We start from the raw sequence: 22,780 nt of genomic DNA on the forward strand, positions 1-22,780 counted from the left end.
CCGAACGGCACCCCGAGCCGGGAGCGGCGCGGAGCAGCGCTCCGTCCTCTCGGTGCCGCCGTCGCTCCGGGTATGGGTGCGGAACGGGGTGGCGGAGCGGAGCTGCCGTGCGGCTCTGAGCGCACGTGGGGGCGACCCCCGGGGGGCTCCCGGCCCATGGCCTTCATGATGATAAAAAAGAAGAAGTTCAAGTTCCGCGTCGAGTTGGAGCTGGACGAGCTCTCCTCCGTGCCGTTCGTTAACGGCATCCTGTTCTGCAAGGTGCGGCTGCTGGACGGCGGCAGCTTCAGCGGGGAGTCCTCCCGGTAGGTGCCGTCCCGGGGCGGCCCCACAGCCCTTCCTTTGGCTTTCGGAGCCCCGCAGGGGGCGCGGGCGGCGGGTTCCGGGCGGTGCGGTGCCAGCCGGGGGTGCGGGTTAGTTTGCTGGCCTCACTGCGATGGCTGATCCCGATCTTATCCGCGCTGTGAGTGGCGGTGGCTGGGGGATAAGGTACGGCACTTGTGGACTCGTCGTCGACTCGCCGCTTGAAGTCGTAATGCTTCAAAACAAAGGCTCTTAAATGCCGGGAAAAAGGCGAGGTGAGTCCTCGAGCACCTGAGGCCACTTGTGCAGGAGTCAAGATGTCTTGAGCTGATGGGGTGGGTGGAAGGAGAAGGAATTCCTGCTGATGGCTCTGAAGTCGGAGCAGTTAGGTGCAGGCTCTCTGCCTGTCGTTGGATGGATTTAATAGTTACTTGCAAGGGGAATTACCATGAACAGGTTCGTGGAAAAGTGCTGTCTTCTTTCCTGCATGTGCTCGAATCACCTGCTTTACCGGCTCCTCCTGCTTAACGCTGCGGTGACACGGAGGCAGTAGTCAGTTGTCCTTTTCCTTCTGCGCTGCGCCCCAGCAGCAGAGCTGTCACCTGCCCGGGTGCTGCCCCAGTGAGACGGCCGCGCTTCGGACTGCGGGCAAAGCAAGGAGTGCTGTGAGCCGCAGGTTCCTCCAGCTCTCCCATGGGGACAAGGGGTGGCCCTCTTGTTATGGTTATTCCTGTTGTGTGGCTAATTATATTACTCTCATGCTATTACAAAGAAGATTGACTGGAAAATATCTCCTGGACTCCTGGGAGGAGACAGAAATTAAGAAATCTATGACTACTTGGTTATTCCCTTATTAAAATGTATACCGCTGTCACAGAGTTTACAGAAGCATGTGCTTTTAATTCTGTAAGAGAAACTGATCTAAGAGAATAAAGAACACTGGAGTAGAAGTTTGGTCTATAAGCTGATTCTTGAACCATTCTAATGTACTAACATGCAGTCAGATGTTTTCTTCAGTATGGTTGATGGGTTTTAACGGTTCATTAGTTCTTCTTGCAAGCAACTTCATTGCATGTAATAGATGGATAACCATCTTAAGGCCCTCATGTACTTTTACTGTTCTAATGCAGTCCTTGTGGCCTTGAAGTCCCTTTCACAGGCTGATACGCTTCCTGGGTAGTTTATTTGAAAGTGGCTGTTTTCAGGTGGGTCAATATGAGTGATGTGAAGGAGACGAGGCAGAATGTGCCTTCAGAAGGTGTCAGTGGAAGTACGATGAAGCTGGGAGCTGTGCTGCAATAGTGCACTGCATTCAAGCTTTGCCATTCTTCTGTTTTTCTGGGGTACGGTTTAAGAATAAGAAGAGCAGTGAGACATGTCAGTGCATCAAAATCCCAGAGAGTGTGTTTATGCTGGCCTGAGGAAGGTATAGAATTCCTCTGCAGTGATCCCTCAGTGCCAATTTAGGGAGTGCCTTTGCTCTCGGCTTAAGAATAAACTAATGGATTTCCATAGTAGTGATTCAGCAAAGGTCCGAACAAATAAGGAAGAAATGAAATTAACAAGTGTGGCAGCGTTTCAGGACTTGTCAGTTAGACATTTCTTCTTAAAACAGTGGTTATCTTCTATTTTCAGGTGTTTCAGTGTGAGGTGGTGGTCATTTTCTGACAGTAGATATCTTTTGAAGTGCTAGCAAAAGCTTGAAGGACTTGATTGTGTTTTAGAACACAGTATACGAACTTATCTGAAACATTGTATTATACATGGAAATACTGACCATATCTCCTTAATAACTTTATTTTTGTTATTAAGGTCTAGTATTTTTTTCAGGGAGAAGATGCTGAGAATCCAGTTGATGCTGATACAAACCAATGGCCGACTGCCCTAGACTTAAAAACAATCAAACCTACTACCAAATATAACTTTAAGAGCAGCAACATCAACAGGCTACAAAGTAGGGTAACATTAGTAGAAATGCTATAAGAAGTCTAGCAGCAGTGCAACGAAGGCCTGTATGTAGTGAGTTGTCATGCGAGTAGATTCAGGCAGACTGACTGAGCTCTGGATGTTGCTGTATGAATGATTAAAGCTCTGATCCTGCAGTATCAATTCACTGGATGCTGAAGTGTGACATGAAGAAGACAGACAAGTTTGAGCTACTGAAAAGTATTTTCTACATCTTAAATCTTTACCGTCATGTAAGAACTGTTACGAAGACATAGTTTGTATGAATGAGATTCTGTTTGCAGTACTAAGGTTCTTCTGGTTGGTATAGAAGTCTATGACCAGACAAAGACAGCATATATAGCCCAGGAGACAAACTGATTTCCAAAATAAATAGCAAAACATCTTAATTGTTCACAGATGTGATTTTGTAAATAAATTTTTTAAACTCCAGTTTGTTAACGTTGACTTGAAAGCAGCCTGTGTTTATCTGTGAATATTTAGTGTAGGTGAAGAAAAACTGTATTACAATACCAACTGCTTAATTGTCTGATTAAAAATGCTCCACGTTTTACAATAATCCAGTCGTTTAAAGTATTTTCATTTTTAAAAAACAACACTGAACAGGCAAGTAGTGGCAATGATTAACCTTGAGGGAGGTGTGTAAGAGACCGGGATCCAAGAATTCTAAGGAGGAAGAACGTGTTAAAAGCTTTCACTTGACAACATGGGAAGCCTCAAATTGTTAAGTGCAATTAGGTTTTGTTTGATTTTTAAGCTGCCAGTCAGCCATACAGTACAATTTCTTTCTCTGTACTTTCCAATATGACTTCTGGATCTTTACAGTATGTGAGATTTTTACAATGAAGGATGGATTCTCAGGAAATACATAGGGTATATGCCAAGCAATGCTAACAGACCCCATTTTTACTAAGGAAACTTTCTTAGACCTGGCTTCATATGCAGAAAGGTATCTGTATGCATTTTTATTTTTCCCTTGGCCAGTGGTAACAGATGTATTCAGTTTCACAGATGTATTCAGTTTCACAGATTCCTGCAGATTCCCAAATACACTTGTACACTGTTCACAAAGCAGTGTGCATGTGCTGAGTACTGTGGAAGAACAGTAGACTGTCCCAGAGCAGGGATTATACTTATGAGTATTTTGATCAGGGGATACTAGTATTCTAGAGTACAGGTTTCAATAAGTGTTTTGTGTATTTTTTTTTATCACTAGTACAATGCAGACAAATATATTGGAAGCACAGACTGTCTGACTGACCTCATTGTAAGTTGACTGGAGAAATAATTGATAGGTCCACAGGGTAGATAACTGCCTATAGTTTAAGTTGTTCAGCCAATAGCAAAAGAGAAGGCTGCATGTGAAGGAACCAATTGAGTTTTCTAAGCTAAAGGATCTTATTTCTTAAGTGGGAGTTTTCGACATTTTACTGTACAGGCTGAGGCTGCAGTAGTTGTAAACCTGGTAGTTAAACTTTCAGTTGGAATTTCCCTATTACCAGCCCTTGGTATACAAAAGGTGTGAAGGATTTGTGTTCGTAGGCTTGTAGTTTTCAGTTTGGTCCAATTCCCCTCCTTTGGAATTCTGATGCCTGTTACTTTAAGCTGTTATGGTTCATTTGTTCTTTTATGATCCATTCAAAACAATCACAACTAAGTTGATTATTATATGTGTGATAAAAATATTGATAGAGATGGGAGGGGTGCAGAAAACTCATTTCTTTAATTCAAATGTTTTTCTCCTGAAGATTCCAGAGCTCATATATGACAAGCTTTTGAGTTCTGAGAGGTAGTTGCAGAGCTCCTGCATTACGTGTGTAATTATATTCTTATTTCTGAGATACCAGGTAGAAAAGCAATTCTGTGGAATTTGATATCTTCCGGACAATAGGGATTTGTTGTTTCTACTGATGCTTGGCTGCCTCTTTGCCAGTCAACTGTAACTACATTTGCTTTGTGTGGCTGTGGCAAGCACATTTTCTGCCCCAGTAGGCTCTTTAAATTGCTTTCTAATCATTGTTGCTCTTCCTGCCGCTATTGCTATTGAAATACTGCTTTTGAAAGGGACAATTTCTCCTGATGGTAACACAGCTCAAACAGTTTCCTAAACAAACGTATTTGTTAAAAGGACTTACCTGTTACATGGGGCTGCTGTTCCTCTCATGTTCATCTTCCCGTACAATGTATGAATTCAGTGTGCAGTCTTCAGACTTAGTAATGGGTTGTGCTATTCTTAATAGTTTTTCAACTGCAACCTGATTTGCCAACAGGGAAACTGGAATAAAACACATTTTCAAAGGCTATGAGAAAAGTGAATGGTAGGGAAAAAAAACATCTTTAGTCCTCAGTAGCAGGTAAGAAAATGTTTGTCTAAATGGCATTTTGCATTAAAAGAAAAAGGTTAAAATACAGGTGGGAACGGCTCGTTGTGAGACTTGTTGCTATAAGTACTGGTAGAGAGAGAGAGAGCAACAGCTAACTCCTCATGAAAAAGTCCCTGGAAATAGACATGTGAGAAGCATCCGCCAAAGAATGGAGTTCCAGGTTTTTATAAGCAGCCTGCGTGTGCTTCACCTCTGTTATTGTCTCTTGTACTTTCTCTGCTCCCTGTTGAGGAAGGTCTGGCTCCATCTTTCTAATTTAATAGAAATGGCTGAAGACAGGAATCAATTTTCCATCTCTTCTTTAGGTTGTAAAAAATCCAGCTCTTCCAACTTCTCCTCTTGATTCATCCCTGGTATTTGCAACTCCATACCCTCATCATCTCCCACTCTCTGGTCTTCCTTCTGTTTTTCAATGTCTCTTACTAGGGAGACCCAAAACAGGGCTCAGTGCTGTAGATAGAGCTGCGCAAATGTTCAACAGAGTGAACAGCTGGCTATAGTCTTACTAATACAGTTTGCCTTCCACTGTATTTCTTGTTCAGGTCTCTACAGTTGCTTGTAACCAGCTATTTCTTCAAAGTAAAAAATAGCCTGAAGCAGCTCTATTTCCTTATTATGATCAGTTTGTATGTATTTTATGACTAGTTAGATTTAACCTAGTTATGAGTAAAAATGTTAAGGCAGGAATCATTTCCTATTTCATATTGCATACACTAACTGCTGTGTAGTGCACTCTAAACTAGGGGAGCTCTTCCTGCAGAGCTACTTGCTGGTTTTCATAGTGCTGAGATTTGTGAAAAACTGAAGAAAATGTGGAAGCTCTGCTTGTAAATGACTGGTTTTGTTTGTGTTTTTGCAGTGCTCAGGAAAAAATGTTTTCATTGGAGAGAATGCATCTTATATGACTCAGGCACAGATGAAGCTGTGTTGAAGTCAACTGTGTTTGAAAACAAGAAATAGATGAGATTCTGTATAAGCTTATTATTACAGTGTATTCTTCTCTAACTTAAAGAGAAGACTACATCCAGTATTGTTTATTTAGTAACTTATAATTAAGTATAGTTTTTTTTTGAGACATTATATTCAGCAACAAATGAGCAAAAATGTTCTGTGTTTGGTGAGGTTTGAACTGCTGCATATACAATTGGATACAAGTGATGTTTAAGGGAAGAATCAAAGGTGGGAGAAGGGGTGAATTGAGGTTATTTGAGGTAGAACCAGAGTGAGGAAAATAGAGGTAAAATAGGTAATGGGACAGAACGGGCCACTCTAATGTGATTATCTGATTATGCCATGTTCTTATCAGTGCAGTCTATTTTATCTTCACATTCAACTTGTTTCTAATTCATTTTCTTGAGTGATAGCCTCTGTTTGGTGTGTGTGTATGGTGGGAGGCTGGGACCCTCAGTGATAGTAATTGGAGTCAGACTGTTCAGACAGAAAAGGGAACAGAATCATGGACTGATTGAAGTCAGAAGGGACCTCAAATATCACCTAGTTCCTGCCATGAGCAGGGTTGTCAGCCATCAGATCAGGACCCAGAGCCTCATACAACCTGGCTTTGAATACCTCTGAGGATGGGGCATTCAGTTAGTCAGAGTAGCCTGTAAATAATTATAGCTGATGGTGCTATCTGTATCTGTCTGATCTGTGTGGCTGGCTGTGTATCTATGTGGTATGTTGGTGTGATTACGTGGAACATATCTTCAGCATCGTTACTGGTTGGACCAGAGGCACGGAGATCCAGCATAATGTATTTTCCCCTGGAAGAAGCAAGCAAAACTTTGATAATGCTGGAAAAGCTACTCCCACTCCACTAGTTAATTAGACACAGTATTTTTGCCTTCAAGGAGTTCTGGCTTGATTCCTAAGCCCCTTCTGATTATCTCCTCCAGTTAGGGAAAAAGTGATTTTTCACAGGATGCTTAAGGTCCCTTACAAGCAATTTATTTTTGCAGTTGTGGCCATTAGATGAAACAAGCCATTATTAACATGCTGTTTATGTGTGGGAATGAATTAGTACCATTACCCAATTGGATTCGGGTTTGTTGCTTCTTCTATGTTTTTTGCATTGATTGTTTTTTTTTTCCTTGTCTGTGGATCAGAAGAGAAAAGCAAGACTGTTCTAAAACACAGTGGTGTAAGGCACATAAAATACATACAGAAAGAGACTTGTAGACAGCTAGTCTAATTAAAGTTTAGTCAGTGTGAAATTGTACTATTAAAGAAAACCCACAATTTGTTCAAGTGACAGTTAACCAAGTGTGGTCTATCTTAAAATATCCACCTATTTTGCATTATTCTTGGCTAGATCTTACTCATAGTGTTTGCTCTTGCATTGTATGGAAGTGCTACAGCTTGTATATATTTGACTGTATCTTAGTAACCAAGATGCATTTTGATTCATAAAACAACTGTTTCTGCTTTGCACGTGGTAAAGTGACTGTGAGGCTCATAGGAAGCTGACTCATAACGGAAAGCTTTCTCCAGTGAGCCCCATAACATAGGCACAGCCGCCAAGAAGTTATCTGAGTTCATTTCCATAGTAACCAATCAATGGAACTTGATTTTCTAAAGGTCCTGTGCGAGAACTAAGAATCTCAGAAGCTTAATTAGTAAAACTGTCAATATTTTGCTTGTTTCCTTTCAGCGTAAGGGGAATAAACTGATGTTTTTTCTTAAACAAAAATTACCTTCCTTAAAATGTTACGTAATTATTTTTCTATACCATGAAATTGAAGGAAGAACAGTTCAGTAGTTTTGTTTAGTTTTTTTTCTCCTCTTTCTGTAGATTGTATATGATTTTTTCAATTATCTTGCTCTTTAAAGCCATGTGCCTGTGAAAGAAACCAATTGCACTTTTTTTTGGGGGGGGGTGTTCTTGTTTTGTTTTGTTTTAATTTTTATGAGGATTTTAGCATCGATATCTATAGTTGAGGTGTTTTGACAGTAACTTTTACTTTCTTGTTTGTAAGTGAAATTGAAAGTCTAATTATCCTGTTTAATAATTGTAACATTGTTTGCCTGAAGAAACCCTGACCTTTGATGCAACTAGATGGAGAAACACTTCAGATGTTGCCTGTATCCCAAACTATACTGCTTTGGTGCTATTTTTCTTAATTGACCCATGAAATGTGTATACAAGTGTTGTTAGTATGTTGAAATAAGTTTAAGATCCTTCTAAGGTTTTAAGGACAGAGTTAAATTTACCAAGTGGTTACTACTTATTTGTCTTGCAGCACATGCAACAGGCAAATATGCAGACCCCAGGTACCCATGCAATTGCAGTGTTGTTCTTGACGGTGGACATCTAGCTGATTAATTTTTTTTATGTGAGAGATAGCAACCATCAGCTAGATGCTACAGTAACTATTAGAGCTTCTCTGTGTAACAGAACTTAACAGTTATCCATTGTTCCTTGAACCATTTTGTTTTACTTGGCCCCTTGGCTTAAGCCTGTTTCCAGTGCAGTACCTAGCTGTGTGTTTTTTGCCTTTTCTGATTTGTGACTCTGTTCTGGATCTAACTGTCATGCTGGCAGGTTTGTGGTGTTTTGTCTTTTTTCTTTCTAATTGAAAGCACAGTGAGGTTTACGTTAGAAGACATAATGAATGAAAGGTTGGTTGTGGTGTACAGAGCCTTTTCCTCTTAGGTAGGTCACGTGCTTGAATGTGACTCAGTGTTGTATCATCAGAATTCGTTAGTGTTGCAGTAACTAAACTGACTCATTTCAGACAGGCTAGTTGATTCCATCCTTAATAAGTCATTGTCCATATAAGCACTGTAGTTGGCAGTCTGAGCAGCACAGCAAGCTTGAACCTTGTGATTCATCCTTTCTCCATGGGTGATAAACTTTGACTCCAACTTGAGTAGAGTCACAGAGTTGTACCTGTGCTAAAGATGTCAGGCTAGATCTTCCAATAATAAGGTGTTGTAGGAAGTTCATACGAAATAGCAATATATGGATTAGGAACATGGAAGAGAAGGAAAAGGGGCAAATACTGCTTTTATATATGAAGATTTGAGTGCTAGAAGGTACCGTAGATGCTCCACAGTTCCAAGTTGTGAGTTTAGAAATGTGGGACTAGAAGAGAGATCACTGAGTCTTTATAGCAGTCTTTATCTCCTCTTACTGACAAACAACCCAACCATATCTTTCCTATCTGCAGGGAGGTGGTGCAGGCGAACTGTGTCCGCTGGAAGAAAAAATTCATATTTATGTGTAAAATCAGTGCCAATGCCACAACAGGGGTTCTGGATACTTGTATCTGCAGAGTGTCAGTGCGGAAGGTAAGTAGTGTCTCTTTTTCTTCCTCCATTCTTTCTTCACTTGTTCTGGTTGTGTTTATAAGAAGCTTGTAAGTGTAATAAATTATAGCTGCAAGTATGTTAGCTATTTTTCTAATTAATACTTGCAGAATGATTTTATTTATTGCTTTATCTTGACTAAGTTATGGGAGTAATGTATTTCATATTGAAAAGGTCAGTCATTCCAGCAGGGCAGCGGAGTAATCGCACGTGAGCCTCTATAAAGGTAGCCCTTGATGGATCCTTTTAGCAAGCACCAGTAAACATAGAAGCCTTGAACTTTGTTAAATGTGAGAATTTAGAGTGAAGCACTTCCCAGACCTGGAGCTAGACTTCACAGAAGGCAAACGCTGCTCTGTTGTCAGGCACTCCCTTCACAGGTATTGGCAGGTACTGAGGACATGATTAATAAATGACCACAGTATAGTCTAGCAAATGTGTGGTGAGATATTTTGAGACTCAGCCTATTTGCTTTCCTCAAGTCAGTATTTTTAGTGGTTGGCTTGCATAATTATTACTGTTTTGTTTCCTTTCTATTTTTTGTAGGAGTTAAAAGGAGGAAAGGCATTTGCAAAGGTAAATTGAGATATTTGATTTATCCTATGGATTATATTTCTTGTCAGTTTATGCCATTTATAGTTGAATAGTACTGTAATACTGTCATTTCCCCAGGTGTTTTACAGTGACAGTTGTCTGAACTAGATCAGCCTGTCATTCTTTTGAAAGGGTTGATGAAAATAAATCCTTTTGCATACATTTCTTTCAAAAGAATACATCAAATTCTTCTTTTTACTATATTGAGACTTTAATAGTTAAATAAAGATGGATCTATGTAGAATTTGATGCTCAGTATTTCTACGTTTCATCTTGTGCCTCTCCCTTTAATACACATTATTTTAATTGCAAGAAACAACTGTTGAAACTACTGTGCATGTATTAAGTGCCTTCATTTTAGTAATATGCGTACTATTAACTTCCATTTTCTCTTTAACAGCTGGGCTTTGCAGATCTAAATCTAGCAGAATTTGCTGGATCGGGAAATACCACTCGTCGCTGTTTATTAGAAGGTTATGACACAAAAAATACAAGACAAGATAACTCCATTCTCAAAGTAATTTGTCTCTTTTTTTTTTCTGCAATTAAAATAATATAGTAGAAAAGTTGTGTTATGTTTAAACATTAAAGCTTCAAGTTTTAAAGTACACCTGGTAAACCTCTTCTTGGGGGAAAACTAGTTTAAGTGAAAACATAATTCTCCTTTAGAGAATATCCTTAAATCCATATAGTCAACAGTGCAGGTCTCCAAGTGGGTTTTAATTTCCTTATGTATAAGCCAGCTTTAACACCTCCACAAATCCTGGAATGTAGCCTTTTCTTTTGGGTAGTGGACTACCCTACGCATGGACTCTGTTGTCTTAAATATACTCAGTGACTTTTAATTGATGGTTTTGACCCAGCTGACAAGTCATCTCATTGTATTGCTGTTCTATGGTATTATTTACCTGCTGTGGTTTTACTTTAGCTGCCATGTTTGCACAGATAGTTCTAGTGTGCTGGCAGTTTGCTAAACACTGTTAGCAAGCAACAGACTTCAGCATCCACTGTTTTAAACAAAAATCTGTTTGCTCACGAATCTTCCAATTTCAAGGGAAAAATAAAGAGACATGAATTCTCTTTTAATGGTTTTAAGATTTTTATCTGCCTGTTTTTGACTGAATTTTTCAAGTGTTTTTTCAAATGCTGCTTTGTGTTTATTCACAGTACATACACAAACATGCACTTTTTTGCATAAGCATTCAGTTGCATGTGTGATGCTTTCTGCCTTAAGATTTGTGGCAAGTACAACTTAGTGATATGATAATATACCACAGATGATTCTTTCTTACAGTTTTTCTCTTTTTCATGTGTAGGTGTTGATCAACATGCAGCTCATGTCTGGAGACCCGTGTTTTAAAATGTAAGTTTTCAATAATCCATGTTGGATGTTTTTGTCAAGGTTATGTGACTCAGTTCATGTTTGAAATTACACTTCTGTTTTATGTGATTACCTTCAGAATGACAACACTTAAGTCAAAACAAAACTGCGATGGTAGCTGACTAATGGTTAACATAGTAAAAATAGCAGTGGAAATATCACAGTTCTCCTTGCTGTTAAATACTTGGTATGTTTTCAAGCAAAGACACCAACCTGTACACCTACAATGATTATTAAAAAAAGAAAATGAAGAGGCACTTGAAGCTGTTCATACAGCAAAATAGATCTGACTAACGCTTGTTTGAAGAATGCACTGTTGCAGGTTTTACTTGCAAATCTAAGAAGGCTTAAAACTTTAACCGTGTTCAGACTTAGTTGAAGACAAAGCACTTCAAGATTTTTAGTTAGCAAAGATATTTATAATTATATGTGACAAGAGCCATTTTGTCTGGGTCAGTTTTTAATGGAGTTGTACTTGACTTGTCACAAGTTATTTGAGGGAGGGGCTGATAAAATCCATTTGTTCACAATAAAGTAAATTCTTAAAGTCCTACTTTAACCCTATTTTTTAAATTTCTGTTCATTGCACTGATTACTTCATTACTATACTGAAACTAGCAGGGGAAGGGGATAGAATCAAAACAAGAGGACGTGTTTCTTCCAACAATGTGCAGTCAAGCTGTGGAATTCCTTACTACATGTTGTGAACAATAAAACTAAGTTCCTGAAAGATGTAAGGAAAAATCCTGAACAAAATACTTTTGTGAGCTCTGAGGTCTATATTACATGAAGCTTACAATGTTTGTAAGCTGGAGTAATATTCAGGAGATAATATTATTGTGTGCCCCTATTATTTCAGCACCTTCTATTTGCTGCTGACAGAAACAGTATGCAAAGCTATATAACCCTATGTTCTGAGACAAGGTTTGGCCTTTTCTGAGCTCTATAAAACCAAACTCATCTTGTTAGTATGATAGAACATGACAAGGAAAAGAAACAGCTAAACAAAGGAAAAAACCCGCTTAGAAGCATTTGCTTCACAGTTGCAATGTCAGTTTCTTCTTTCTCTGCAGGTTCTCAGATTTCATTTACACTTCGAAAACCTGGATCAAAAATATCTCCCAAAGCTGAAGCAGTGCTTATTTAACAATTCTGCACTAAAATCGTTTTCCATCAATAGGAGTTATTGCTTGTTCAAATTACTGTTATCAACTGAATTCAGACTCACGTTTTATCAAATGAATGTAGGCAATCTGTGTTCTTCTCTATAAATCCATTAATAGGATAATACCATACAAGTTTATTTTGGAGCAATGAAAACACACTTAAAGCTTCCTTTGTAAAAAAACAAAACAAAACAGTATCTTTGTTTAAAGAATTCAGATGAAGCTGTAGCTCCAGGAAAAGCAGCACTGAACTCTGAACTTGGTCTAAGGAGCAAGTGTGTTGTAACTAGTATGTTTTAGCTGTTTTGAGGTAGATTCTTGTATACTTAAGACAGATAAGACTTGCTTTCTGTAACAAATACAGACTTGGCATTACTGCCATGGAATTATCCTTACCATTGTTTCCGAGGGAATCTGAGAATAGAGCTTGTACCAGATGAGCTCAGGTGGTTCACTGTAGGAACTCTTCTGTCCAGCTGCACCACTTAAAAGTCCTGTCACTTTTCTTTGCCCGACCTTAGAAAAATCAGAATAGAACAGTGTGAAATCTCATCCTGTGCTTGCCAAACAATATGATGGTACTATCTGAATCTCTTCTGTCAAGCAAAGCTCTTCCGTTTCTCTAGGTTTCTTCATTTCTTTGAGTCAGACCTATTAAAAATATCTCACTGGTACTGATAAACAATTTCTTGGCCAATTAACTATTACTTCTATCCCAGTAAAACAACATCTTCCTGTTTGAGTAGATGAGTAGCTGAACTCAATAACTAAAGACTTTTCTGGCTTCTTAATAAAAACTCTATAGCTGAAATTATTCAGATTTGGCGTTTTCATCTAAACTGCAGCTATACCATTTCCCAGAATGTAAGCTTTCAACACAAACAGTATAAATAATTTATCTAACCCAGATGTTCTTTGTAGAACAAGTAAATAACAACTTAAAACAGTTGCACAATTTGAAATCAACTACATATTTTAAGAAGTCAAGATGGCTTCACATCTGATCTGGGGTGATATCCCTGAAAGAATTCAGTTCTTGCTTCTAGAGGTATGTAGGTTGCTCTGAAAGTAATGCCTCCTATATATTTATATGACTATGGCAACATGTTAAGGAAACACACAAATGTTATTACAGGCAATATGCCATTGTTGCACATGCATTTTATGAGCAGTGAACAAGACCCCGCCTGTTGTGCTCACAGAAATCTGCATGGCTATCCAGTACATGGCTTGTTGGCTTGTTTTTCAGGTTGCTGTTAGCAGTGCAGAAGCGCACCAATCTACTCATGTCGCTGTGCTCACATCCACAATTTGGTCTCTGTAAAGGCTCAACAAGTGTCAGTGGGTGTCATTATTTCTGCATGGGGTAATTCAGTGATGCACCTTTGCTACATGCACGCCCATCTGTCACACAGCAACAAAACATAATGGAATATTGGTGTGAAGGTTCACCCTCTGCTGCTGTACCACCACCATCTGTCTCTGACATCATGGGCCAACATAACAGAACAGAAAGCATTACTTTCAGATCAGCCCTTGTATGTTGGGCGTTCAAGTCACATAGGCATTTTGTGTCCTGAAGTGATTTTTATGCTGTTCTGTCTTAATTTCTAACTTAATACGACAGGGGACGTTACTGTATGTAAAGACAGTGGTTGATTTATTAGATATCAAACACAAAAATGTTAACAAATATCCATTTGTATGCAGAGCAGGAGTCTGTTCCCAGGGTTAAGATAACAAAACATTGCAAAATATGCAGATGATATCTTGAAATGTACTTCAGCTGTGTTTGCAAGAGCAGACTACTTTAACTATCATTTTCTAACACTAAGAGGTTTATTCTTTTTAATAACGTGTCTCATTAGGTTATGGTATAGATTGAAATTAGCACTTAAGCTCTATGAAAAACTTTTTTAGTACTACACCAAATTTAAATGATGTGGTGCATGATGTTTTTGTTTTGTTTTTCTAATTTTTAATTTGCAAGACGTAGAAGTTAGAGGGAAATGTGGGAGGATAGGAATAGAAGCCCCTATGGTAGGAGGGTGAGGGCAGTCACCCTGGAATACCTTTTTGTGCTGCAACAGAAATGTAACAAAGCCAAAAAATATACTGCAGTGCACAAGCCAAGTAGCCAAACTGTAGTTATGTGATAAGGTTTGTTTGTTTGTTTGTTTTCTTTTTAATTTACTATCTTACCATGTATTCCATAAAGTACAGGGTTTCATCCAATTCTTAGCACGCCTTTGATTTGTATGCTATAACAACAAACAAAGCCTTCAAAATAAATGCACTGCTCAATGAATCAAGAAAAAAGAAAAGCCCTTCCAGGGATCCCCAGAAGTCTGAAGGACTGAGCAGATGGATGCTGTAAAAATGTCCTGAAGCACAGTAGCTAAAGCATTTTTTTTCCCTTTTCTTTCTTTTTGTTTTGAACAGCAGCTAGACAGCATGTTCCCAGAAAAAGGTTACAGGGTGGCTAGCATGAAGCACAGTATGAATTATGCCTACTTGAAAAAATATATCTGTGCTGATCGGTTCAGAAGAATCACAGCAAAAGTACAGCAAATTCTAACTGCTGTTTTCTTACAGGCCTCCTTCCACAGCAACATCTATAGCAATTGCGGGAGAATCAGAATCTCTGCATGAAGACAGAAAAGGCAGAGAAGACTTGAAAGCAGTACAAGTGGGTATAGCAGGTATAAAATTATGTTCTTAGTTTCTTAATTCTTTTATAACTCGCTTCGGAGCTTCAAGAACATACCTATGAACTACTTCTGATCTTAAAGGGATTGACAGGTGGCTTTTTATTTATGTACCACTTTGCTTAATGGAAAGATGGGAAGGAAATGGGCTTGATGGGTTGCCTTTTTAACATTTAAAATCTTTCATTTTCAATGAGGCACATACCTTGATTTGCCTTGGATTCATATTTCAACAGAGTATTTAATTTGGCCCTTGGTCTTCAATTTCTGGTGGTTTTAGGGATATGCCTATCCCTAACTTTAAATAGTGAAAGTTCTCATTATTTTGTAAAATACTGAAGTAGTTCTTCTGAAACAATCGGTGTATGTAAACAATAAGAAAAAATACTCACTATGACAATACTTTATTATGGATTGTTTGTTGTTGTGGTTTTTTCTTTTGTTTTTATCAAGCTTCAGGCTTTTACAAATTGTCACCCTTAAAACTGTTTAATTTGTCTTAACCACAGTTGTTTTATGTAATTTTTACCACACAACACCTCGCACATGATTTTTTTATGAGAAGCAGGGTAATCACTTTAACACAGTGTTGATAAATCTAAAACTATTGTATGGTAAGTGTTGAGTCCTGGACTGAACCACTGATTGAGCACCAGGGGAAAGGACCTGGTCAGCCCTGGGAGCACAGGTGCAGGTGACCTGAAGGGGTGCAGCCTGGCTGCACCTCTCTTAGTCCTCATTTAAGGGCTGACTGCCAATGGGGAAGGATCTCTTTTTGGACATTTCTCCTTGGTGGAGCTTTCCTTTGTAACCCTGGAATCCTTTGGTAGCACCTTCCTTTCATGCCTGTCTTTCTGTCATCTCATCTCTGTTGTAATGCCTTTCCCCATCATATTGGTCTGTCTATTTGCTACAGCTATACGTAGAGAGGTTATTGACTCAATGACACTCTCAATTTTCAGGAGAACTATGTCACATATATAATATTATACATATAAAATGTATATATTTTTTTAAGGGAATGTATATTCTTTGACATGCACACTATTTTTGCAGTAGTTAGACCTTTCAAGGGATACATAAAACAAACCCTGTCCAATCCCTGATCTCTCTAGGAAACCTGACATTTGAGTCTAGTCAACATTATAAGTGAAGTAATGATAAAGCTGCCTTCATTAATGTTACCTGATGAACACGTTTTGCAGATGCTTCATCAAAGAGCGCCTCTGTCCCTGATGAAATCGGTACATGTGGACATTCTAGAACATCAAGCTATGCAAGTCAGCAGTCAAAACTGTCAGGTAGCTGTTAACAAATTCTTTATGAATTGTTTACAGATTGCTTTTTATTTTATATATTTTTATTTTATATATTTATTGTACACTGTAGAAAATAAGTATAATTTTATGATTTATGATTTTTATGATTCTTATATGTGTAATACATCATCTGTTAGGATGTGAAGTAACTTCTTTGCTGAGCTTTGTCACTCCAACTAACACGTCTGATAGACATATTGTATTTTGCATGTTTAAAAGCAAATAGATTATCAGTGGAGATGGCCTTACTTCCAAAAGATTAAAGGGAAGTAATGACCAAGTAATTGTTAGGAAACTGGAGTTAACTAAAACAAAAAGAAAACAGCATGTGCTAGGACACCAAAATTGAAGTGAACTGCCTAATTGATGTATGCAAATGTTTGCAAGAGGGACAAAACACAAGTTCTGCTTTTAGGTTGGTAAAAGATGATTGATGATGATGGTAGCTAACAACATACCTCACTTAGCTCCACTGTGTTCTCCCAGCAGGATACAGCACGTGTCACTCTAGATCAGCTAGTCTGTCTGAACTCTGCCACAGAAGAAACATCTCAGTGGGTAGTACCTCAACAGGAACTGGAAGTATTCTAGAACCCTGTAAAGAGACTGAGCCAAAAGTAACTAGCACTGATACACCATCAGATGCATCATCAGAAAAACTGTGCAGGTATGCTCAATTTGAAAGCCTTATCTAGCAGAACCAAAACATCACTTACTACATCACATGTAAGATCTCTAAACCTAATTGTTTTTGAAGGCATCCTGTAAAACAAGACTCTGTGGAATCACAGCTCAAGAGGGTTGATGCTACCAGAGTTGATGCTGACGATGTAGTTGAAAAAATACTCCAGAGTCAAGACTTCAGTTTAGACTCAAGTGCAGAAGGTATGGAGTTAAATAAGGAAGCTTAAGGAAAGTGATATACTTTACAGGCCTGAAGACAACTCTTTTCATAGTCCCTGTCATGTATATAGACCGCTGTATCATCAGCTTGATCCTGCTATCCAGTAATTGGAAAGGCTCTTTCCAATGCAACCAGACTTGCATAATTCTAGTAACTTTCCAGATAATTGCTTTTGCATCTTAAAAAGTAGCGAGCAGGTACAAATTCATAGGGAAGTTAGTTCCTCCCAACCCATAACCTGCGAAATTTGATTATTTACTTTAAAAGTTTTCACCTGAAAGCATCAGTTAGAAAACTGGTAAATCTTAGATGTTATAAAGGAAGCTAACATATGTTTATACTGTTGCTTTCTAGAAGAAGGTTTAAGATTATTTGTGGGTCCTGGTGGAAGCACTTCTTTTGGAAGCCATCATCTACCTAACAGGTATGTCGCCTCAATGACTAATCCAGGGATCACACTAAACAGAAATGCATCTTATATGGCAGTCATTCTGTATACATATTATTGGTCTTTTTATCTTTTTCTTCTGTATTGCCCAAAGGCATCAAAAGAATTTGCTTGTCAGGTTTTAAACCAGAAGACAAAGGTTTCTTCTAAAATCAAATTGATGTGCCAAGCGAAAGCGTAACTTCTGGAGGTCCTGAAGTCTTAGTTCCAAAGTTCTCAGATATGAGCAATGTTCAGTGGAGTCTTTTAAGTGTTTTATGCATCCACATTTACAGTGTTAAACATTAGTCTTCCTAGTACCGAAGATTCCTTTAATTTTGCTCATCTCCTTTTGTTTCCACAAGTTACACTATTCCTGTTTCTACAGCATTTCCACCTTCAAGCTTTTTGTAGCCCTAAACTCTGTCCCTTGATAATCTGTTTGACATATTTTTCATGTAGTTGTCTTACACTGAGGGAGAATTTCTTCTCTAGAATCTATTCAAAGATTCTGGTATATACCTTTGTGTTAGAGTCTTCTCAGACTAGAATGCATTAACAAGTAACAAGGTGCTCTAACTTGATGATTCTGCAGCTCAATGTAACTCTAAGATTTTGTTCTATAATCTCATGAAAGTAGCATAGCACACATACTTCAGTAATTTCATTAAGTACTTCCAGAGTGCACTGATAATGCACTGAAAGTTATGAAACAAATGTATATAACTCAAGCAAGAAATAGTGACAGTTAGAAGACAATTATTGGTTTATCTTCCAAGCGGGCACGCTGATTTTAAATAGGGGAACTTGGATGAATACACAGCGTGGTGATGTAGTATACAGAAATCTGTCTTAATTCAGTTACCAGGCACTGCAGTTTGCTCTGTAAAACTACCCACTGTGCTATCAAGTTGGTGAGGTAGGGAGACAAAGGTATATAAATGTGAGTAAAGACATTTTTCTTTTATCTTAACAGACCTAGCACTTAGTTTTTAGAGTATTGCCTATTTATGGGTGTGTGTGTGTGTATATATATGCAGATAATTATTAGCATGGTAACAAGGGCATGTTTTCCACCTTTCAGATGTAGTTGTTTTGGTACAAGCTGCTTGGTTTTGTTTGTTTTTCATACAGTACATTGCTATTTATCTGTAATACTGTTAATTCTGTTTTCACTGAAATTGATCTAACTTCTTCCAAATGTTTTCAGAGTAGGATCTGGAGCATATGAACAGGTGGTGATAAAACGCTAGGCTAGAATGACTTGACCAGAAGAGGAAAACAGAACTCTAGCAACAACGTTCTGATTCACATTTCTTCAATTGCAAGAGTTGTGAAAGCCAAGATGAACATTGTATCAACTTGTTTTGGGAAAAGTAATGGAATGCCTCTTGGTCAGAGTTTTATTTTCTATGATATCAAGGCAATGTCTGGATGTCTACACGCTGTGCAAGTACTTGGACTTTTTATAAGCTGTACCTGATGTTTAAGTGAATTACTTTTAAGTTGTTCCATAAATTTTTAGAAGCGTGATTAAGTGGGTCCTATTTCAATGTTTTACATAGCAGGTCACATGTAGTTATGTGCCCTGCAGCTTCTTTTGTAAACAAGCTTCAAGAAGTCACAAATGAAGCCATATAAATGAATTAAGACTCAGTTTGATCCTACCTGCCATGAAAACCTTAGAAAAGTTACCTCCTTCTATCAAGTCCAAGTTAGTATCACGTGAAGATTATGGCTTCCTCAGAGCTCTGTTTTAAGCAGCTGAGATCTTTTATTACAAGTACTGAACATGACTTCATCTTAAGATTGAAGAGTGGAGGCAAAATTCACATGCATTAAAAAAGCCTCAGTAGATGTACATCATCCAGAAATAGGTTGTGCTAATTGTAATCGATATCTAGATGCTTAAGTGTATCAAATACACTGTACGAGTGACAAAATAAGTAGGATATATCAAAATACCAATGCATAGAAGTTGTTATCAAGAATGCTTCTTGTTTCCCTTAGGATTGTTAAGGATGGAGCTCAGAAGTCTCTTACACAGAAACTTGCTTCTGTGCACAAACCTAGAGACTCAGTGGGATGGTACCATTTACAAGCCTCAGCAGTGGTTTACTACCACTTCCAATTTTATTGTAGCTTAACCCTCCTCAGCTAGTGCTTTTCTAGTGTTTTGAACGTGCCTTGAGTTATAGGGAAGGTACACAGGTATCAAACTATTTACTAAATAATTTAAGCTTTAAAACTAGGTAAACATCTAAACTACTATCAGTATAACTTGTTAAGCACTTTATTGTAGACATATTCTACGCCTTTAAAAATAATTACTGTGCAACACATTTGCCTTTTCATGTTGAACGCATATTACTTCACTATCTGTCCACTGTTGTTAAGGACAACGTACTGTACTTAAATTTGTGCTAATAGTGATTTACCTGCCAGGTGAGAATGAAGAAAGAAAATGATTAAAATTTTCACAAAGAACTACAGAAGAATCCATGTTTCTAATGATGTAGTTCCAATGGCATATTTGCAGTTTGGGCTCAGATCTGCTGAAAACTGCAGGTAACTTGTATTTTGCTACGACTGATTGTATTATTTATCAGTAAGACTTAAAGAATACAAATAGCGTGGGCATTTTTAGAAAGCTCTGAATGTTTTAAATTAATCTCAAACTGATGTTTGATATCTTTTCATTGAAGTATAAGTCAGCCTTATTTAATTGGTTTAAGTAGAGAAGCTCAGACTTTGTTTTCTATACATACATAGTTGTTAGTAAACTTGTTTGTTTTGAATGTAGTTTCAGAGTTTGAAGCTTGAGTAGCGGTGTTGCTGAACAAGATGAATGAGTTAGTTCTCTATTATGGTACTTAACACCAATTTCCTACTGTAAACTATAATCTAAACATTTTAATGGGTAAAAAGAATGCAAATATATTTTAGCTGCCCTAAGTGTGATATTATCTAAAATTTCATTGGAGAAATGGATGAACAAACAATATGTAACTGCTAGTATACTGTCTCTAAGAGCCTGATAGTTTCTTAATTTATACAACAAACTGCCACAAGCTACTGCAAGCCAGAAGATGCGTGGAAATTGCATTACGTTGCTTTCAGTGCTCCTAAACACTGCTACACTTTTTTGGCAAGTCTAGTAGAACCAGTATAAGTTTGATATTTCCTAGTACGTTTACTAGGAAAAGGCACAGCTGGAAGGGATGTAAAAACACTGTACAGATACCTATGTCATTGTGAAGGGGAATTTCCATTGCCCAGATTGGTGTTCTATGTTAAAATCCACAGCTAACTGTCATAGATAATCTGTTTGTGTACTAGAAACCCATTATTTTCTTGCCTGGGCAGATTTTTATAAATAGGATAAAGTTTTACATGGAAATTGAGCTTTATATAAAGCTGCGTTCTGGCATTTTATTGTTCATCTTCAGCCTACAATTCTTTACCAACTAATTCTATACTTGTGCGTATTTTAGATGGAGCATAACCTTAATACTTAAATATATTTTCTTTTTTGTAAACTATGCTGTAAGAGTATTGGACACACGTGTTGTGAACTGTTTGGGATGTATTTTCTAGCTTTATTTAATGCCAATGTCTCAGACATACAATAAACTGATGTTGGAAAAAATATGCATGATTTAGACATGGGTCCAAAAAAAAAATAGGACACGATATTATGAATTTAAACTAAGGCTGTGTGCCGCTGTTGCATGTAATATGCAAAGAAAGAAACACTATAGTGTTAGGAGAAACAATTTTCTTACTAAAGGGGAAAAAAAAGAAGAGATACAAAACACCAGAACCACGAATGCTATCAATGAACACGCAGGTATATTTTGTAGACCTTCTGATAATGGGCGAACAACAGAGGGTACACATGGGGGGAAAATGATTTTATCTAATTCTTGCTAATAAGTAACTTTCTGTGTTCCCCACACCCAACTGCTCTTTCTTGCCTGCTTTCCTCTTCCTACCTGTTGAACCAGTGCAAGCGTCAGCAACGGATTAGTTGACTGCATTCCCTGTATGACAACACAGCAGGACCTACCAGCAAGAAGGGGAAAACAATCAATCTTAATTTTTTAACATTTTAAAACATTTCTGTTAAGAATGCATTGTGTGTTGCTTTCTTGTTATAAAAACATAGCAAGTTACATTAACTGTTTCAGCATTAAGTGAATAGAAAGCTATAAGCACGTTAGCAAAGAAGGTTTTGCCCTAGTTCAGAGATGTATAACCAATTATAGATGTAAGCATGGTGCTACTTGCAGGGGTTGTTTTTTTCCATAGTCTTCTCTTTTGACCTATTATTTAAGTATGTGCTACTGTCAGTGCATTTAATTTAGACAGTGTTCAAGCAAGCTGCTTGCTTACAGTACTGCGTGAGATGTGATGGTATATAGGAAGTAGATGCAAAGGCTGCATGAGAACTTTTGTCATTTCAGAAACTCTTTCAGAAGCTTGTGTTTCTTCTATTCAATTTAAATAGAAGTAAAAAAACAGGAAAGTATCAGTAACTAGCCCTAATTACACACAATCCAACTTAATGATCCAAACTTCATTAATCAAAATCGTATTAACAAGCACGACATGGAGCCTTTTACCTTACAAGCCTGCCTGTGACAGGACTTGAACAGTTCCAACATTTATTGGCTCTACTATCTATTTGAAAAAAGGCTGGGGAGGTGGGCAGTTAACTCCTTCAGGCTCAATGAACTAGGTATTTAGTTTTTGTTTTGTTTCTAAATAATTCAATACTTCTGTAATTTATTTGTAGTACTTGCTCACTTTGCATCTAAAACGCTGATCAAAACCAGTTTGCTGGGCTGTTCTAACCAAAATCAATCCTTACTAATTTATTCAATAGCTGTCAAGTTATTGCCTTTATCTTGAGTACTCTATTACATTGTTTTTTCACCCTTGGCTTTTATTATTATTTTTTTTTCCTGTGTGCTTTCTCCTTTGTTTCTGATGCCAGAATGCACTGAACCCTCCTTCTGGGTCTGATTCCACTTAAGCTCTTTCTCAACACTGAATGTGGCTGTTTTACGGAACTTCGTGGGCTTCTCCTGACCTTTGTTCATTTTAACACCCAAGTAACACAAAATTGCAGAAGTAACTCATAGAATCACAAGGTTGGAAAGGACCTACAAGATCATCTAGTCCGACCGTCCTTCCTTTACCATACCTACAGGAAACCACTGAACCATATCTCCTAGCTCCCTATCCAGACGCTCGTGTCGTTTTCACTGAGTTGTTTTATTTTTCCTGCCAAATCGATAAAATGTTCATTGTTGTAC

General features: G+C 38.0%; 3 protein-coding genes across 7 annotated transcripts in view; 1 reads left to right on the plus strand and 2 right to left on the minus strand.

Moving 5' to 3' along the window:
• Window positions 1–12,610, minus strand: part of SLC25A24 (solute carrier family 25 member 24) — a 36,805-nt gene extending 24,195 nt beyond the window's left edge. The window contains exons 1-3 of the mRNA XM_072342959.1: window positions 12,498–12,610; window positions 6,346–6,415; window positions 4,404–4,543 (exon numbers count right to left, since the gene is read on the minus strand). The gene's annotated coding sequence lies outside the window, so the exon portion shown is untranslated. The remainder of the gene's footprint in view (window positions 1–4,403; window positions 4,544–6,345; window positions 6,416–12,497) is intronic.
• The window catches only part of EEIG2 (EEIG family member 2), a 23,842-nt gene continuing 1,062 nt past the window's right edge, over window positions 1–22,780 (plus strand). The window contains exons 1-11 of one of the 5 annotated variants that reach the window (XR_011904478.1): window positions 1–305; window positions 8,822–8,942; window positions 9,507–9,536; window positions 9,955–10,071; window positions 10,871–10,917; window positions 14,697–14,803; window positions 16,015–16,110; window positions 16,615–16,795; window positions 16,886–17,013; window positions 17,387–17,456; window positions 18,670–20,027. Coding sequence is in view for 4 of the 5 variants with exons in the window: in XM_072342960.1 (XP_072199061.1) it covers window positions 73–305; window positions 8,822–8,942; window positions 9,507–9,536; window positions 9,955–10,071; window positions 10,871–10,917; window positions 14,697–14,803; window positions 16,015–16,110; window positions 16,615–16,795; window positions 16,886–17,013; window positions 17,387–17,456; window positions 18,670–18,712 (1,173 nt within the window). In the remaining variant the exon portion in view is untranslated. Of the gene's footprint in view, window positions 306–8,821; window positions 8,943–9,506; window positions 9,537–9,954; window positions 10,072–10,870; window positions 10,918–14,696; window positions 14,804–16,014; window positions 16,111–16,614; window positions 16,796–16,885; window positions 17,014–17,386; window positions 17,457–18,669; window positions 21,103–22,780 lie in introns of those variants that run through there. The other 4 variants (XM_072342960.1, XM_072342963.1, XM_072342962.1 and 1 more) reach the window with 4 other exon arrangements.
• Window positions 21,331–22,780, minus strand: part of HENMT1 (HEN methyltransferase 1) — a 9,735-nt gene continuing 8,285 nt past the window's right edge. The window contains exon 9 of the mRNA XM_072342964.1: window positions 21,331–21,524. The gene's annotated coding sequence lies outside the window, so the exon portion shown is untranslated. The remainder of the gene's footprint in view (window positions 21,525–22,780) is intronic.

The sequence above is a fragment of the Excalfactoria chinensis genome, chromosome 8 (genome assembly GCF_039878825.1).
Source record: "Excalfactoria chinensis isolate bCotChi1 chromosome 8, bCotChi1.hap2, whole genome shotgun sequence".
In the NCBI taxonomy this organism is placed as follows: domain Eukaryota; kingdom Metazoa; phylum Chordata; class Aves; order Galliformes; family Phasianidae; genus Excalfactoria; species Excalfactoria chinensis.